At 37.0% G+C, this 19,576-nt stretch overlaps 2 protein-coding genes across 2 annotated transcripts; one reads left to right on the top strand and one right to left on the bottom strand.

The window, feature by feature from the left end:
• Positions 1-4,621: 4,621 nt before the first annotated feature.
• On the top strand, positions 4,622-6,240 carry LOC122094706 (leucine-rich repeat extensin-like protein 4). Its single transcript, XM_042665309.1, has one exon. The coding sequence runs from the start codon at positions 4,768-4,770 to the stop codon at positions 6,085-6,087; it is 1,320 nt and encodes a 439-aa protein (XP_042521243.1). The 5' UTR covers positions 4,622-4,767; the 3' UTR covers positions 6,088-6,240.
• A 7,281-nt stretch (positions 6,241-13,521) lies between these two features.
• LOC122058602 lies at positions 13,522-16,526 on the bottom strand. The gene is made up of 2 exons (XM_042621237.1): positions 15,703-16,526; positions 13,522-14,534 (listed from the first exon to the last, which is right to left on the bottom strand). Exons 1-2 carry the CDS (start codon positions 16,293-16,295, stop codon positions 13,865-13,867), a joined length of 1,263 nt encoding a protein of 420 aa, XP_042477171.1. The 5' UTR covers positions 16,296-16,526; the 3' UTR covers positions 13,522-13,864.
• Between the last annotated feature and the right edge of the window lie 3,050 nt (positions 16,527-19,576).

Here is a 19,576-nt window from a genome sequence, read left to right as displayed (position 1 = left end):
CCCCAAACTTATTTCGTGGAAAACTCTCTCCTACTGTATAAATATAACTCAAAACAGAACAACAGAGATGAAAAACAAACACTAATTCATATGACTTTGTAATGTATAATCCGTTTCAAAATATACCAAATTCATGTTGTAGTTCCAAGGAAAGAGAGACAAATCTTAGGAGATGTTATCAAGGCTTGAGTAATTGAATAAGATATGGGATTGGCATCCATTGATTTCATTGAAATTAGGTTAGAATTGACTAGAATCTTAGAAATTGAAAATGGAAAGAAGCAAAATTTTCTAAAATCTATGATTATTTTAAAAATTTTATTCAATAAACTTGGGAATCTTGCTATAAGACGTAAGTTCCATTTATTTTTCTTGATCCTAATTCAAGTCATACAAAACTAGCAGATGTTCAACTTGTAGTGTGGCTCAAATTATCTTTCCATCTTTGCCATTTGTTTTAGTAGTCACCAGCTCAAGTACTCAACTTAACAGAACAATGGAGAAGATAAAAGGAGAATTGAAGATGGAAGATAGCTGCAACCCAATAACAACAGGGACAAAGGGTTGCACGCCCCCTCCTTGCATTCATTATTATGGAAATTGTTTTCACATCCTCTCTCTCTCTCTCTCTCTCTCTCTAGAAGAATATGTAAAGGGAGAGAGCACCAGCCATCTTTGTCTGCGAGTGAGTGGGTGGATGTGTCTGTGAGTGAGTGAGTGGGTGGGTGAAAGCTTTTACTACATGTCCTAACAGTGGAGAAGGGAACATTTCATGTTACCAGTCACAGGTACCTCATAAATTACAGCCATTTGTTCTACCTCATTCCCATCAAATTTTCATTTTTCTTTTGGGTCTTCCCTCTACACTTTGTTTCTTTGGTTAGGTTTTTGTTGTCTCCAACTAATAAGGAGATAAGGATTAAGAACTGCTTTGACCTTGCCACAAGTAAACTAATCATGTATAACCCTTCCAATTAATATTCTCAAACTTCAAAAATCAAGATTCACTCCAACTAATTATTGGGTCTTGAAGAGATACACAAAATTAAATAAAATGGAAAACCCACAAAATATATTTTGGATCTAACCTAAAACTATAGGTATTAAGTGGAGATCATCTAGGATGTATTCAGATACATCCAATGTCCTAGATACCCAACCAATAATAATTTTGACACAAAAAATTACTGAAAAGATGGGTTGACAATAGTTCCCAATTTGAAGAACATCAAATTTGTGGTAATGGGAAAAGGTTTCATCACACCTTACACATCAACCAAGAATTCTTTCCAACATGCCTCCCAATAACTAATATGTGTTTATTGTGTTATATATAGATGATAAATTGATAATGGGTACTACTTATAAGATAGTGAAATGAACTAAGAGTTTATAGTGTTGAATTTTGATACAAGAAACATATAGGAGAAACTAATGTGATTCTAGAAAACAAGATCATCAAAAACTAAAATACGATCACATACCTTTGAGGGGGTTGTTTAGTTGGCAAAACAAACACAAAAAAAAAAAATTAAGAGTTCATGAGTTCAAATCTCCTCAGGGCTTAACTATCTAAAAAAAAATATGATCATACTATTTGAAGCTTATAAGGTAGAAATCATACTTAAAAAGTATGGTTACTCCATGTTTTACATCACCACCCTTTAACTTGAGAGAACGTAACTGGCCGTAGACTAACCGGATACTCATTAGTAATTATAGTTTTTAGTGCATTCTAGAGATCAATAATTAGTATCATAATCAAGGTCGCAGGTATTGTGGGATTGTTGGAGTACATAATTGGTCAACACCACCCTTTGACTTGGAGAACTTGGCAATGGACTAACCACTCGACTTGCATAGGGAAGTAATCAAACAAACCATTAGGAACTAGTGGTTATGTATATTAGATGATTGATCATTTTCATGGGAATCAATTAAACAAACTAGTGATACAAGTTTTACCATGGAAGAACTTATAATTTAGAATCTAGTACCGAAGACGAATGGCTAAGAAATTTGATATCGAATGTTCCATTGCCTTAAATCGGTGCCTACAATATCAAAAAACTGTGACAGTCAAACTGCTACTGTTAAGGCAAAAAAGGCAGGTGATATAATGAAAATAGTAGATATATATATATATATATAGTTATAGTTATAGTTATACCTTGGGCATAACCTTGTAAGGCAATATATAAGTGTAGGAACAATTGCCATCGACTATATAAGTGTAGACATATCATTTCATTTTTCCCACATCTTTGACATTAGAAATCCGTCCAAATAAAATGACTAAATATACTCTGGAGGGTAAATCAAGGTGAAATGTAGTTAGTTGGCCCCAAAGTTTGATGATATGCTAACCTGCTGAGTTCCTTAAGTTTCAACATGTTAGATCAAACACCAAAAAACATGAATAATAAAGAGACAATAGATCCGTACGACACAGAGATTTAACCAGGTTCACACACTAGGGTGGTGTACTACATCCTCGGGCAAAGAAGAAGATGATTCACTATGCAGAAGAGAGATTACACCCTAGCAGCGGCGAGGAAAAACTCGCCCTGAAACCCTAGCTGCGTGAAAACCCTAGAATACAATGACTTTCTCAACAAGCAATAGTACATTATATATAATCCAAAATCGTGGGTCGACCCATTGGGTCACGATCGATCCGGTCGAACCATACCCTCTGCTTCCATCACAGATCTCAGAAAATTTTCCATTCGGGTCACCACCAAAATATGTTGGATTGGGTCAATCTTCAAAACGGGTCAAGAATTCGAGACAAACTTAACACAACATAATGAAAAGGGAAGCATAACTCTTATAAATAGATTTAAGGTTTATACCCATGGGTTTCATGATTTTAGTCCACAATATCAGATTGGGTATCAATCACCTTCAAAATCAGTGCAATATCAATATAGATCAGCATGAATCAGCCCGTATCAGACAGGTTTGCCTTTGATTTTTCCAAAAAATCGGATTTTGGATTATTTTACCCTTAGTCTGTACCGTATCATTGACTTAGCATCAATATCGATGACATATGATATCGATACGAATATGAGAGATCCAATACCCATACTTTAAACCATGATTCCAATCAGTTATTATTAGAGTAAGGAGGAGAACCCAGGCTGTGTCCCTCTCCATTGAAGAGAAAGCGTCACCCCTACTCCAAGACTTGAAGAAATTATGATGGTGGTGGTCTTCATTGTTGGTCCCCCTTCTCTCTCTTTCTCTCTCTAGCCAAGCTCCAAGAGATTTGGTCCATTTACAATGCATACAATTGCATAGAGAGCTTGGCTTGAACCGTGGGCCAGTGGCAAGGGCCTGTTTGGAAACACACCTTAAACTTAAAACTGTATTTGCTGCTCTCTAATCATCAGTGGTACTGGTTCAATGGGGTCAGCAATTGGAGATAAAAGACACAAACAACCAACCACCAAACTCAACCCTGTCCCCATTTGTTTTCCCTAGCTCGCTGATCTAGATATATAGCTAGCTACCCATTCCCACAACCCAATTGTCCACAACCTTAAATACAAACAAATAGAAATTATAACAACTTAATTGTATCTTGAACATAGTATTGAAATACAAACAAACATAGATTAACTATGGAATCACAAACTTAACTATGGAATCACAAACTAAGTGTTCAGTTCTTAGTCCCCAGGCCCCTGCAGCACAATGTTTTTTAAAGTATTCACATGGAAAGAATATAGAGATTCAGGTTGTTTGTTACAAAATACAAAAATATAGTTACTTAACCCCCCATTTAGCAAGAATCAGATCCTCTCTAGTCGTGTTGGGTGCGTAGTGCATATGCAATAATTAAGAGTTCCTTAGGATGCGTGTCCATGTGCTGGGGTGCATGCCTACATATTTTCACTCATTGAACATATGCGTTAGGTGCTTAACTCAACTAGAGAGGATTTGAGTTAGCAAACCTTGTCTTACTAGGCAAACCCTCATCAAACAAGTTCTTGATCCTCTCTAGCCCAGGAGAGAGTCCAACCACATTCAACGGCTAGGAGCCACTTGAGGGTGTGTGCCTATGGTGTTTTCAATTATTGAATCCGTGCTAAGCTCTCTCTCACACCAGAGAGGATCTTGGTCCCACCAAACACCTTTCACACAAAAAAAAAAAAATTCTTAAACTTAGGGTGAATTTACCTGGTTAATTAGCATTGCTCTTCGATGCACTGGAGACTGGGACAAATCTGAGCTCTTTTTAGTTGGACTTAGTTCTACTACGGCCCTGGTTGGTTGGGCTTCTGGTTTTAGCCTATCTTAACTTTAATGCTTGTCTTTCATCTAAAAAAAAAAAACCTTTAATGCAGGCATGCCAGAAGACCTTGAAACCTAAATCATTCTAATTTAACATTAAGTACTATTTAATCTTTCTTTCAACATGATAAGAGAAGAAAGAAGGGCTCATCACTCATAAACATCATAATTCTCTTTCTTTTTTTTTTTCAAGCCTGTCCTTCAAGCCAACACGTGGCTATTTAACACACACATGTGAATAATTAATCACACTTTAATTCCTAAATTAATTCTCCTTATTACAAAACACAAAGGAGCAATCAAGGCCGAAAGAACCAATGACACCCACAATTTTACCATTTTCTCACTTCAATGCTTGGGAACAGTTGAACTCATTTATGATTTATGCTCGTAGGCTGTACAACTTTACAAACTAAACAAGAAGAGGATCAGTCAAAGTAGAAAACCTTGTTTCTGTCTTTAAACATGGAAACGATTTGGTTTCTGCCTCTTCTTCTCCTTCAAATCATTCCTGCAAATGTTGCTTTGGATGTTGGTGTAGGTGTGGCCATTGGTGGTGGTGGTGGTGGTGATGGTGGGGGAGGAGGAGGAGCTGTGTGGATTGGTGGAGGAGGTGGAGGTGGAGGTGGAGGTGGAGGTGGAGGCGGAGTGAACACTCAAACCCCATCAGAGTCTTCAAATGCAGCTTACACAGCCCTCCAGGCATGGAAATCTGCAATAACAGAGGACCCATTAGGCATCTTAAGCTCATGGGTGGGCTCCAATGTCTGTTCTTACAAAGGGGTCTTCTGTATGAGCACTCAAGATGGAGGAATGTCTTCTTCCTCCGGTAACCTTGTTGTGGCAGGGATAGATCTAAACCAGGCAAATCTTCAAGGCTCTCTAGTGAAGGAACTCTCTCTTCTCACAGACGTCACTCTCATTCACCTCAACAGTAACAGATTTTCAGGCACTGTTCCTGAAACTTTTGAAGATCTCTCGGCCCTTACTGAGTTAGACCTCAGTAACAACCTCCTCTCAGGCACTTTCCCTTCTGCTACTCTTCTTATCCCAAATCTCGTCTATTTGGATCTCAGGTTCAACAAATTCTCTGGACCCATCCCCCAAGATCTCTTCAACAAGAACCTAGACGCAATTTTCCTCAACAACAACCAATTCGAAGGCCAAATTCCTTCCAATTTGGGGACCTCAACTGCTTCTGTGATCAATTTAGCGAACAATAAGTTCAGTGGCGACATCCCATCTAGTTTTGGCTACATGGGTTCTTCGCTGAAGGAGATTTTGTTCCTCAATAACCAGTTAACGGGTTGTGTTCCTGCAGGGGTTGGAATGTTGACGCAGATGCAAGTCCTGGATGTGAGCTTCAACTCATTGATGGGTCATTTACCGGACTCCATTTCCTGTTTGGATGATATTCAAGTTCTGAATTTTGCTCACAACAAGCTTTCTGGTGTTCTACCCGATCTGGTTTGTTCACTGAAGAGCCTCATCAATCTCACAGTTTCTTTCAATTTCTTATCTGGGTTTAGCCAGGAATGTAGCAAGTTGCCTTTCAGGAACGCAGGATTTGATTTCTCAGGGAACTGTATTCCTGGTACAGATATGCAGAGGCCTCAACCAGAATGCTCCGTAATTCCAGGAGGTAACTTGAATTGCTTGAGAATCCCTCTAACTAAACCTCTGGTTTGTGGTTCAATCTCTGTGTATGAAACACTATTATATGCCAATAGGAACCCTTATCCATCTGAAGTGTTAGCTCCTTCCATGTCTGCCCCATCGCCATGAACAAGATTAACAGAGAAAAGTAACATTCGTTGTCTACTGTAAAACAGGCCAGTGCCTGTCTTTTTTGCTAAGAGCATTTATGATTCAGACCCCACAAACGTACTACTGCCAAAGGATGTAGTAAATATATAGTAAAATACATATGCATCTCTCCCTCTCTCTCTCTCTCTCTATATATATATATATATATATATAGCAGAATAGCTATTAGTGTCCATATATCCAATCCTTCACGGGTTCTTGATTCTCTGAAGTTATGCTTGTTAGAAATTAATTTGATCAAATTTTACTTCTAGAGTGATTCTTTGGAATTTTTGAAACCAACTATTTGGTTTTGTACATTTGGGATCACTTCTGAATATTAAATCCTTCATGGGTTCTTGATTCTCTGAAGTTGTGTTTGTAATTTTACCCAAAAAAAAAAAAAGTTGTGTTTGTTATAAATTAATTTAGATCAAATTTTACTTCTAGAGTGATTCTTTGGAATTTTTTAAACCAACTATTTTGGTTTTGTACATTTGGGATCACTTCTGAATCAATCTAGAGGATCAGAATTTTTATGAAACAGGGCCATGACATCCAACATCTGTAAATTCTGGTAGTTGTGCACTCGTGCTCTCATTTTTTTATGGTTGTCAAGATTTAAAAAGTTGTTTCACCAAAAAAATAAAATAAAATAAAATGATTGCAGTAATTGTTATCAATGTGAAGCTAACCTAACTCACCACATTTATGCAATCAAAGAGTACCAACTTGTAATCAGTTCAGTGGGAGTGCTTCCAAAAAAAAATGAGTTCAGTGGGAGCCAATTCTCAATTTTCTCATTTCCTGATGACACTCAGCCTAAAAGAGACTACAAGCAACAAGAAGATAAAGATTGAAAATCTAATTCATCTACTGGGTTTAAACCTCAAAAGAATGATAATAGGTTGGAAATATTCCTCCAAAACATAAAAATTGAATACTTTTCACTCATCACTCTTCTTAAGACTGTAGACATTTCCTATAAAATCGGGTTTTAGAAAATCATTCTTCAAGAAAAAACAATCCGAGCTAAGTCTATTCAATAGTCATTGCACTCGCTTACAAGTTACTAGGTTACATTAGGACACACTCAGGTTGCACGCAACAACTAGAAAGGGGCTTAAGAACTCACAAAAAAGGTATTTGGTAACAAATAACTCACACAGAGAGTATGGAAGAGATCAAGAGTGCATTTTTAGAATGTTCGAGAGTATGGAAGAGATCAAGAGTGCATTTCTAGAATGTTTATAACCATTCTCAATAGTCATTCTCATCCCCTTTAGAATGCATGTTCAGAACACCCCAAAGGAGGTGACTGCCGCCCTTTAGTTGTAACACTTGGCCATTGTCTGTCGACTGCCTAGGTGATCTGGTCGATCAACTCCTCCCAACAATCACAGTGACTGAGAAATGATTCTCTCGGAAAACATTGATCAGCACAACCAATTAAACTGGTGGTTGTCCGTCTATTTAGGCTAATAGTCTAAGTCATGCCACTTGATACTTTCTTTGAGACGTAGATATTGTATTGTGAATTGACCTCTAAGATAAAACAACCTAGTGGCTCTCTCCAATAATCAGATATTTGATTACTAGATCTTTTCAAATTCTTCGTGTACTATAGGTTTGTGATCAAACTAACAAGAGAACATTTCACAAGCATGATTCGAAAGCGAAAAAAGCAAAGCAAAATTGCAACCTACACGCATGAATGGTTTGGAGGAACTTGTGGCTCAAATGGCTTAGAGGTTCCTCTATTTGGGTTAATTTCTATCACTTCCCGGTGCTCTTAACTCCATATTTACTCAAACTCTCCTATCCAGAATTTCTTTCTAATTCCTTGAGAAATCCAAAACTTCACTTCTCTCTCTTCCATTATATTATAAAAGTTCTAAATTACCTTCAAACCTTCTCACAGTCTCACTCATCGCCCCATTTACTGCAGTCCCCACAACCACCCTCTCCCTTGCCCTCCCTCTATTACTGGGTTATTTTTCTTTCTTTTGATTTTTTTCAAATTAATACATGTTCTAGAAATGGAGACCGTTGGACGATAATATGATTCCAAATTAATCGTAGGGAGAGCGGAGAGGATTCCTTCCGACAACGGCTATATGGGTGGCTGTGGGGGTGTGCAGTTTGGGTTTTAAAAATGATTCCATGGGAAACCTTAAGGGACCCTTAAGCTATGTTTGGAAGATAAAAGAAAAAAAAAATAGTACAAATGATATAATAAGGCAAAAATATGTCAATCTCTCTTGTTAAATTCAATTTTTTTTTTTTTTTTCTTTTGTCTTCCAAATAGTCTTAATTTTATTTATGATTTCAACCAAAAAAAAATAAAAAATCTTAGCCAAAAAGAATCCTATTAGTTTTGCACAAGAAATGTTCAGACTATGTAACATGTAAAAAGACCATGGTGCTCTTCCTTAACATGTGCTAAATATGCTCTCATGTGTTCTCTCATTAGCTTGATCTAATGTTTTCTAAGTTAGACCTGTAAGATTTTTCATTCAAAAATTTTATTATTGGCAAAATGAAAAATAAATTTTTACCCAAAATAAAAATAAATAATGAAGAATTTTTTAGAAAAATTATAAAATTACCCACAAATGGATTTCACTTTATCAAATTACCCATTCAATCTTTGTGTCAATCTCTCACCATGTTTTTCTTTCTTTTTTTTTAAGTTTTTATCCCTTTGTCCCTTATTATCTCTCCCATCTCGTCTCTTCCTCCCTAACCATTGCTGAGTTACCACAGGGAGACCCACTCCACCTGGCCGTCTGGTACTATCGGCAGACATTGGACATCTTGAAGATCTCCTGTGACCATCCATGCCTCAGAGATGAACATGCTGTGCTCATTCTCCTATTCTTTCCCAGGTTGTATCAACGCTCCCATGGGGGGTTGTTTGGGGGTAGAATGCCGCATGAGATATGGCAGTTTCAAGCCCTAGAATTAAAATCTCAGGGCTAAGAGAGGACCTAAAGTGCGGGCAGTGCTGTTACGGAACCTAACCCAGCATCATTTGTCCAATTGATTTGACAATTGGACTTTGATGTTGCCCAGCCTTCCCCCGTGATCCAACATCCATCCATCAAATTCGGCGTATTGCATTGCTCGGAGGAAAGAGACACGGATTGATAGAGCACCCTTGTCTCAACTCTCCCCATCCCAAGGCTCTAAAACTCGAGAGTGGTCACGGTAAGTTTGATACCATTTAACCATTTTTTTTTTAAATAATTTTTATTACGATTTTATCTTCCAATGTGGAATGGAATTGAAAAGGTCAGGATCAAAGATCGATCAAAGCTAATATAGTTCTGATTCAATCGATACTAACCATTCCTTGTTTAGAACCATGTTCACTCTGAACAAATTGGTCATTAGCCAAATTGGAATGGTACCAACCTTGACCGATTACCCTGATGTTTTTAAGGCCTTGCTTCCATAGAAAATTATAGAAGGTGGATTAGAGAGGCAATCGTTCAGTAACTTATCCAAGGGTTGAAATTGATCCCCAACCCAAGATCGACTAGGAATTGGTATCTGCCTCTATCAATATCAACATGGATCAGCCAATTCGATATCAATTCTTCGAACCAAGGTTCATCCATAAATTGATTCTACCTTTTTTTGGACTGATTTTTCCCCATTTCAATAAAATAAATTGATGAAAAATCAAAATAAAATCAGACCTAAAATCAAACCAATGCACCCCTATTGGATCATACTTTGGATTAATTCACTCATTCTCATATCAAAACCTATAAAACTGAATCAAACTTTCTCTAATTGACCGTGTCATCCACATTCCCTTGGTCTTTCTCGATAGCGAGCGGTGACATTCCCTTCCAAAAATTATTAATTAAGACGAATACTTCCCTTCATAAAAGATGCTTGAGTGGGGCTGAATCGGCTGATCATCAACTTCAGAAGATGGCGATGTTTCTTATTAGATAATATTTCGAAATAAAATGAAGGCAAACACATGGGTAAATTATATTAGTTTTTTTTTTCTTTTTTTTTTAAATTGCATTTCTTTTACGTCAAGCCAATAGTGATTGGAGAAAAAGAGACAAGTGAATTTTAATAAATGTCGATTCATCGTACAAGAGGGTCCATATAGATATTGAAGAGAGAAAGGGAGGCATGTGTATTGCAATAAGTATCTGTCCTTTTCCCATAATATATAAACTCAAATTAAGAGCAGCTTCTTTACCCAAAAAAAAATTAAGAGGGGCTTTAGGTTGACAAAGATATTGTGTTTTCCACTTCAAGAATTAGATATTGGATATATATGTCTTCTTCAACCCCAGCTTAAATGGTTTAAATTGATTTTAATTCTCATCATTTTATATGTGAATAATTGTGCCTCAAAGTTAGATCTTTAAATTATTTTCAACTAGGGATTGATGTAGACCTTTAGTTCACATATTGTTGCATTGTGTATTTTCTTGTGAATGAGATTCTAGAAATATAAGTGTGAGTATTCATTTGTTATGTGCATTGAATCGGTTCGTCATGATAGACTTGCATGGAACATCATCTATTCTATCTTGGCCACAAGATTCATCATTGTTGCTCTGGTTTTCACACCTGAGAGATCTTCATTGATGAGTTGGGCGTTGTAAATTTTGATGTACTAAAGGTATGCCAATATTCACTAATTATCAATGCACTGATTTACAATGTTCATCTATTAATGAGAGAGATTTCCAATAAGTTTCTAAGCAAGGAGAATATCAAATGGAAATCCGACTGTGATTGAACAAGAACTTCAAACTAGTGGCAATTTTATAAAGTGTTACAAATGATTTTAAATATTATCATTATGAGATTGAGTTCCCCATCCTACTGCGTAACACATACTAGTGATTCCCTGTGTCTATCTTTCTCCTCCCACAATATGAACATATACGTCATTTTATAAAAAGAAGTAGAGAGATAGACGAATACAAGAGGCCCTAGTGTACGCTACATAACTTGGCAATGTTCTCAAAGTTTTACATCCAATCCACGATCAAGATTATGGGAATACAATCCTAGCTGGATCACTTAGGTTGCAATACATTTTGGTAAATAAAAGGTAAACTGCAAAAAATCCTAGCTGGATCACCCTATCAGGCCCCACTCAAATTATTGTTTTCCCTTCTTTATAATGAGGCCAAGGGGAAGAGAGAAACCTTATACAAGACAAAAATTAGATTTTTAAATTCTCTTTTTCTCTCTTTTACCCTAATACCTACGGTTTTGAATTCTAGCTTCCATTACTAAAGAAGAAAAAGAGAAGTTCAATGCAAGAAAAAAAGTAGGTATCGGATATCCGGTGGGAATGCTCACCAGGTTTGGCCAGGTAGAATTACTGATTAACCTAACCTGCAACTTATTTGGAGTAGAACTGGAATCATGCCCCCATGGAACAGTATGGGTCTACCTCAGCCAGTGAGAGTTGTCATCCATGAGAACATATGGTACGGCTGTCTTTGATGAGCTGGTCCTCCAAAAGAAAGACAATAAAAATGGATTGGTGGCAAGTGGGTCAGGCGCATTAAAGTTCTAACACTAATTATATCTTATAAGGGGGTGATATTAATTAAGAATACTAATCATCAGATATAAACTTATCTAGATGGTCCACCAATCTTTGAGGCACATTAAGGGCTCAGCTTGGCAAACCAAGCATTGTGTCTACCCTTGGATTAGCTAGTGTCCAATCAGAAGCCCATCTCAATGATTTGGACTTCTATTTCCTATGCTTTTAGTCTTGTATTTTAAACAATTAAACCTTCAATGGCAACGAAGCTACTATGTATCAAATATCAAGACCATCTAAGTATCTACTTTTTAAAATTGTATATAAACATATATACTAATATATCAAAAGCAACAACAACAATTTAATAATGTAGTCTCATCTCACATAAATGTGTTATGTTACATGTATCATTACTTTTGAACCAACTCTATTTGATGTCATTCTTGATACAAGGACAAAGCTATACATATCTTTTCTTACCAGTTCTTTTTAGGTCATTTTAAGTCTATCCTTGGCTCTTTTAATTCTTTCAATTTGAATCAAATCACTCGTTGCATTGGAGCATCCAAAGGCCTCTGTTGAACATAGTCATGCCACCTTAAACGACTTTATCGTAGCTTATTATGTATCAGAATTAATCCCAAATCAACTCTAATGTGATCATTCATTATTCTATCTTTCCTAATAATGCATGCATCATTCTTAGATCAGGCTAAGAATAGACATTTTTCCACGTTAATGTAAGTTAATTTCATATGTCCTTGAAAAAGAAACAATTTTTTAGGAGTGTAACAAGCTATCATCAATTCCCATTCGTTTAGCACCTGAAATAAAAATAACAAAAAGGGGATGAGGTTCCTACTAGAGAAAAAGAAGGAAGTTTGAGAACATTGTTTTTTTTTTAATTTACTTGCTCTTCCCCCCTCCCCCCTCCCCTTTTTTTTTGGTAGATACCAAAAACTAAGTATACGTTCACAGATACATTCAGGATCGAAACACATTGGAAAATTCAACCATTCATAAATTCTATGTGCTAATATATGTTGAGAGAGAGAAGATTATCTAGGGTATAATGGTTCAGTCCAAGAGAGTCTTGATGTGAACCGAGAAACAAATCGATTTTGAAAAACTATAATAGATCAAATCTGTTTGGTTCGATTCAATTTCTTTTCTTATTCACTCCAATTCTTGTTCTTGTACTTGATTCATATACTATAGTATAAAGGTGCTATAAAATATTAATAGACAGAGTATATTTCGGTTAGAATCGATGGTTTTTAAGTTGAAACTGGAACCGAGCCAAATTTAAATACTATAATCTAGAAACAGCTTCTCCGCGAAACAGGGTAAAGCTATGTAAATTATGACCCTCCTCAAATCCAAAAATGGTGAGAACCATACATTGGATAAACCCTTTTTATTTTAAAACCAAATTTAAAATAAATTTATTTGATTTGATTCAATTTCTATTCCAAATCTAATTTGACACTTTTAAGGTTATCTTTATAGCCCAAATTATGTTGAAAAATCGTTCCCGAGTCCTTGTTCATATGACAAGGACTAAGAACAAGAAAATGCAAACAGTGCATGGACTACCAAAAGGGTTCAATGCTTATCAACAAATTAAGGTAGCTTATGCCCTATATATTCAACAATTGGAATTGCCACAACTATGTGAGCCACTTAGGAATCCCTATCTAGCTAGTTGGATCATGCAAAGAACCTAAAAAAATAAAAGATAAATAAAATTGGAAATTGTGTAAATAGCCATCGAAGCAAGATATTGAAACTTTACCACTGAGTCATTAAACATTAATGAATAAATAAATATAATATCCTTCTTCCAAAAATTTAATTAAACAAGTATATAGGAAATAACTCCCTTTGATCTATGTACAGTTCCATTATGTATGAAACTATAAACTGATACATAAAAACGTTTCTCTGACCTCTGTGAATATCCAAACTTTCTATCAGAAAAAATAAATAAATACACAAAACCCAAACTATACCCAAAGAAATAAGTTAAAAGAGTGATTAAACTCACGAATTACAAACCAAAGGTTAGCCTTACAAACCAAATCAAACTACAACCCACTCACCAAAACAAATTAGAAAAAAAAAAAAGAAAGAAAAAATTAGAAATTAATGGGTCTCCCCTACTCAAACCTGTTAAGTTAGGATTCTCAGAGTTTAGGAGAAAAAATCTCTTTAAGAGAGATAATCTTGCTGGTCATGATAAAACTCTTTTCCAAGTTTACGAGAGAAAAGTCTACAAGCATCCATGCTAAGATCAATGGCAGCAGAGAGAGCAATAAACAGTGCAGCATCAGCCATGCACGTCACATGTTGCACACCCACTTGCACCATAGGCTTACTAATCTTCCCTTCACCTTCCACAGTTGAACCCATCACGAACCCTCTAAGTGCAGGCCATGACCATAACGCAGCCTCACCACCACCAACCGTGCTTGTATCTATGCAAAACTTTCCACCTTTCCGAACACTCATGGTGGCCTCAGCAATTGAAATTCCATTATTGGTACTGCCACCATCAGTGACAAGCTCAAACTTGTAGCCCAAACCATCAATGGAACCTCTCTCTCGCCATGCCTCGAGACGTCCCCATGGCTTCCAGGTGCTGACTGATGAACCGTGAGGGCGTAGGATGAGCCATGCACCTGGGTTGGAACGTGAGACACGATCAGAACCAGGAGAAGGGACGAAGGGTGTGATCATGGAAGCAGCGGCTACTGGTGAGCCTGAGAGATCGTGTACTATCACCATCCACCCTTTTCTCTCTCTTCCTGGTCGTTCTTTCTCTCCAGAAAAGGAACTGATCCATCTTCTGGTGTTGTTGCCGGAATCTAATTGCAGAGACCTGAAATCAAAATCCATAAACGCCATTAACAGACTAGAGAGACAGAGAGAGAGAGAGAGAGAGAGCAATGATGAAGACGTGGAAAAGTCAAACCGAAAAGTGCTCGACAAACCAGAGAGAGAAAAGCATCTGAAAACACAACCACCGCAATCAGACAGTTGCTCTTGCACATGGGGATGGGTCCTACAAGACTATGACCACGGACTGCCTTCTTTGGATAAATAATAATTCCATCCTATTATTTCTTAAATTTACAGATATACCCCCCTAAGGATAAAAACAAAAATTTCCCTCTTTTTCTAATCTCAACTCTGAGCATCAAATTCTCCTGATTATCTGAGATTTTGTAAATATTGTTGGAGGCAAAAGTAATAATCTCATGTTAAAAGTGAGTAGTCGATGTAGATAGAGACTTATAGTTACTTTGACGAAATCTTTGCCTTAATAACTAGTTTTTAAGGATTAATTCTACCCAAGTCTATTATAAATTTCGCATAAAAGTTTTAAATAGTGTGATTTCATAAGATATAAAGAGTATATCTATATATTATTTAAAAATATGGATTTTATAAATATTCTTTTGATTTTTTTATTATATATAACAGTAGTTTAATTAATAAATAAATTCATATTCCCATGATTATTTTGTCAAGTAATCAGTTTTAGTGGTTTCTTTCTAGAAGAAAGCATGTTTAAAAAATGATCTTTGTTTATTGAAGAAAAATAATTTTTAATCAAAACAATAATAATAATTTATTTTTAATAAGAAAGGTTCATCATGAATGAGTTGTGGATTTGGAATCCTAGGATTTTCATTTTACACAGAAAAGCAAATCAGGGCAGATATGGGTTTTGCAAAAAAATTGAACTTTAGTAACAAGAAAGAAAGGCAGAACAGAGCCCACTTGAAATTTTGAATTGCATTTCATTCACATTCAAGTTTCAAACCATATCGATCTGAAAGACTGAAACCCTGAAAATGGGGTTATTCACATGTTCTTGTTTTCAAGTTTTAATGGAGACTGAAAACCTGTAAATCTTCCTCCCATTAAGAATATTTAATAGTCTTTAATCAATTAACCTTGTCTCCCACGAGACCCAAATAACCCATCCAGAAAAAATGGTGAAGAGGAGAAGAAGAAGAAGAAGAAGAAGAAGATAAACTAACCGTGATCTGGAATTCCGATCAGCACTGAACTTGCAACTAAACACAGGTTGTCTTATATTCCCCTGGATCTGAAACACTACAGGGCTACATTCTGGTTCGCCGCCGAACTGGAAGACGAATCGCGGATCTGGTTCGGCACGGACCACCAAGAACAACCGAGCTGACGACTTGTCCGGCTGTTTACCCAGCTTCGACCAACCGTTCTGGAACACGCAGGCCCGATACTCCGTCCCTTTCAGGTCGATACTGACGCGAACCCGGCCGAGTAACTTACCGGAGCTCATACCGCAGGTCCGACCCATACGGCCAGTGTAGACAGACAAGTGAAGGGCGGTGGGTTTGGACGCGAGTCGGCGGAGGACAATGGGTTCGAGGTGGAATTCGGCGAAGGTGGCGGAGTCCGGTGGAGAGTCGCCGGAAGCGGAGGAGAGTGGGAGGAGAGCTGTTTGTGATGGGGAAAAGTTTTTGAGGCGGAGTTTGCAGAAGCATGGAGTGGACGATGGATGAACACCTGAACCGGCCGGTTTGGTTGCTTGTGGAAGCTTTAGAGCCAACGATTCAACGATCAGCCGAACGAACGGGCACGGATCCATTCTTCTACTCCAGGAGAGAGATCAATGGATCGAATTCAAGTTCAATTAAGAAAACCTTGCGAGTGAAGAGAGAGAGTGAGAGATAGAGAGAGAGAGACAGAGAGAGAGAGAGTTGCCGAATGCGTGAGCAGAGAGCTTCAGGATCATCTATCTATCTTCATGAACTGGTGTCAGCTCAGCTGTTCTACTTTAGTGCTTTTATATTCTCTCTCTAGACTGACTCTCTCTCTCTCTCTCTCTCTCTCTCTCTCTACGTTTTCGTTAATTTAACGGAAATTTCTGTTTCGCGGGAAACCCAACTAGCAATTACAGCCTATATTTGTAATTTGATGCTTCGTAGCCGTCAGATCGGTATCTCATGGAATGAATATGGATGAAGAAAGTGACCAACACAGTTTTGTCCTCATTATTACTTCCATAGCAGGCGATGGAGGCCATACTTAAAACCACTATTTTGGAATCCTATTTATAAATCGGACGGTCCTGATCGTATAACCAAGATGAGAGATGATAATGACTCTTTTAGGCAAATTGCATTATCCATAAATTTTCCAGAAATGGTATGAGATAGCTGGAATTAGCTGTCAAGAAGCAGTCAGAAAAGGGTAATAAGTTCCTAATATATCCTAAAATTCCTTCGGTCGGACACATGGGCCCATAACATGTGACGTGTCAAAATCTTAGATGGTGAAAGATTTTGTAGTTTGTCTGACAGCCGTTCCCCAGCGGCGCCAACTCTGATACACCGCTTCATGTGGACCCGATTTGAATAAAAGCAACGTTGTTGCGGTTTGGGGGCGCTCGGGTTGCTGTTTGACTAGTGACAGCCCATACGAAGTCGAGATGGTGGATCCCACCAAACAATGGCCCACATAGACCAAGATGTCGATGGATAAAGAAAGGTCACCTAAGGATCTGTTTGTAGGGAAGGAAAATCTCTACCATCCATTTGCATCTTGATTGATTGATCGATCGAATAAAAGCAATATCCATGCATTTACTTACTAAGCATTTGTCATTTAATTGCAATTTAATGTTTTTTGCAATCATTAATATGCCAGACTTACGACCAAGGTCCTGATGGAAAAGAGTAGTGGTTTTTTTTTTTTTTTCGGTGGGAGAAAGTTAAATGACTGGATCCATGCAGTGAGATGAGATATATAGAGTAAGGTGTAATAAGCATTCAAAGGGTAAGCGAATTTGGTCATATATCTCAGCGGTTAGATGCTCACTGTATTTTATCGTCTCACTATAGATGATTTTGACATGATAAAAGAAAGAAGAATCACTGTACCATCCCACTTCATATCGTGTCTTGTGGCATTGATGGAATGTTTGAGGGAGAGAGAGAGAGAGAGGGGGAATGTTGGAGATGGACATTATGCAATGGCTTCACGGTCAGTCACATGCAAACAGTGATTGAGGTATGGATTTCAGAATTTTAAGGAAGCTTTCCAAATCTTTAAAAGAGAAAAAAAAATGGTAGCTCTTGGTTGTCTATTCTAGGTAAAGTAGTCATGTATGGCAATTCCAAACAAACCCCATATCCAATGGGTTCCAAGTTCTATACCCTTTTGCGTCTCTTGTATACGCATTTTCTCCAAGCGCTTTTCGGAAAAATCATTCACTCTCAAGCTTTTGAGGTCAAGGAATACATTTAATGATGACATTCGTTCTTGGCTGCCTGCTGAAGCTAGCTTAATGTCGTCCTTACAGTTTTAATGGCCTCATGAAGGAATGAGGACTCCAATCCTTATATAGACTCCGATTTTTTCTTTCACTCACTAATGTGGACCAATCTTAATCGTCATGTGGCTAGTTTTTAGCCACAACAGGTGAAAATTTTAATCGGGCGGTGGTTTGCAAAGAAGATAAGAGGGACTCAAAACCCTACGATCGAAATATTGTTATTAAGCACCAATAAGGATGATACCGATACTTGGCCAATCCTGGATCAAGTATTGATATTGGATCCGAAGGGTAAAAAAGGAAAACCTTTGTTGTGTATACTACACCCTCTAATAATGATTTTTTTTATTTTTTTTTTTATAATTAATATAATAATCTATTGTAAGAGGGCGTGCAATACGCCTCAGGCTCAGAAAGCATTTTCTTGTATTTTTTTTTTGGAAAAGAATGGCATACCCAGATTTGTGTCTATCTCTCTCCTCCTTCCCTTGGAAAAGTCCCTTATACCCTTCTTATTCCAGCCCTTCCATTAGTTGAGCCGCTAACTCCAGAAAAACCGACGACATACCTAACATCCTTCCTTTCTTGTTATAAATACAAAAACATTATATATTGTCAGATGATTATCAATGTATAATACCTGTTCCTAATTGGTGATCAAATACCATATATAATGATGTTGGTGTAGGAAATGGCCAACCAAACAAAACACCTGGTTAGGGCGTGCAAGTTGCGACTCCATTATTAACGACCTAAACCAAAACATCCCTGTATCAACATTAACGTTCAACTAATGGTGATGAAGTGAAGCAATGTCCCAAACTTTTAGAACGTGGGAGGTGTTTATCATTACCCATGCCATGATAGGGCCATTGGTTAGTCTCTCAAGCCCTGTTTTTTTACTCTATAAGACAAAAAACATTGTTGAGCTAATCCTCACATCATTCTTACCTCATCTTACTAGTAAACAGTTCACTAATCCTTTTGTTCTTTTGAATCTAGTAACTGTTTATTTTGGATGGGCTCTTGCTTTTACCTTTAATTATATTTTGATTTGCTTTTCTTCATGTATAGAACATGGATTAGGTTCAAATTTATCCAGTATATCTAAAATCAATAGTAAAAGTGTCATTTTATAGCCAAGTGGCAAATATTATGAACTGAAACATTTTGCTATACTTGGCAACAAGTTCCTATCTTCCTTGCCATTTCCATATATGATAGAGAAAAGTAAAAAACAAAAAACAAAAAACAAAAAAAAAAAGTTTTAGAATTTTTCATTTCTGGTGAAGAGAGAATCTCTTCAATCAGGAAATCTAAGGGCCCGTTTGGTATTGTTTCTGTTCTAGAAACGCCGTTTCGTGTAAAAAACGAAAATTTCAGTTTCTGTGTCAAAACGCAGTTTTTAAACGAAAAAATGGTGTTTCAAAATTTCAGATTTTTATCGGGATTTTTTTTTTTTTTTTGTTAAAATGGAAAACTGGAACGGAATCCATTTTGGAGTTCGTCCAATTGTTTTTTCAGTTTTTTTTTTTAACCTTTTGTTCCAAAAAAACAGAAACAGACCATAAGTGCACCAAACAGAAGATTCC

The sequence above is a fragment of the Macadamia integrifolia genome, chromosome 2 (assembly GCF_013358625.1).
Source record: "Macadamia integrifolia cultivar HAES 741 chromosome 2, SCU_Mint_v3, whole genome shotgun sequence".
Lineage (NCBI taxonomy): Eukaryota > Viridiplantae > Streptophyta > Magnoliopsida > Proteales > Proteaceae > Macadamia > Macadamia integrifolia.
Note: the sequence above shows the minus strand (reverse complement) of the source record. Positions and strands in the feature narration are given on the sequence as shown.

Coding starts and splice junctions, on each gene's coding strand:
- LOC122094706 (XM_042665309.1), top strand. CDS start 4,768: ATGGAAACGATTTGGTTTCTGCCTCTTCTTCTCCTTCAAATCATTCCT.
- LOC122058602 (XM_042621237.1), bottom strand. CDS start 16,295: ATGGATCCGTGCCCGTTCGTTCGGCTGATCGTTGAATCGTTGGCTCTA. Junction 14,535..15,702: donor GATCGGAATTCCAGATCACG/GTTAGTTTATCT, acceptor TTTTGATTTCAG/GTCTCTGCAATTAGATTCCG.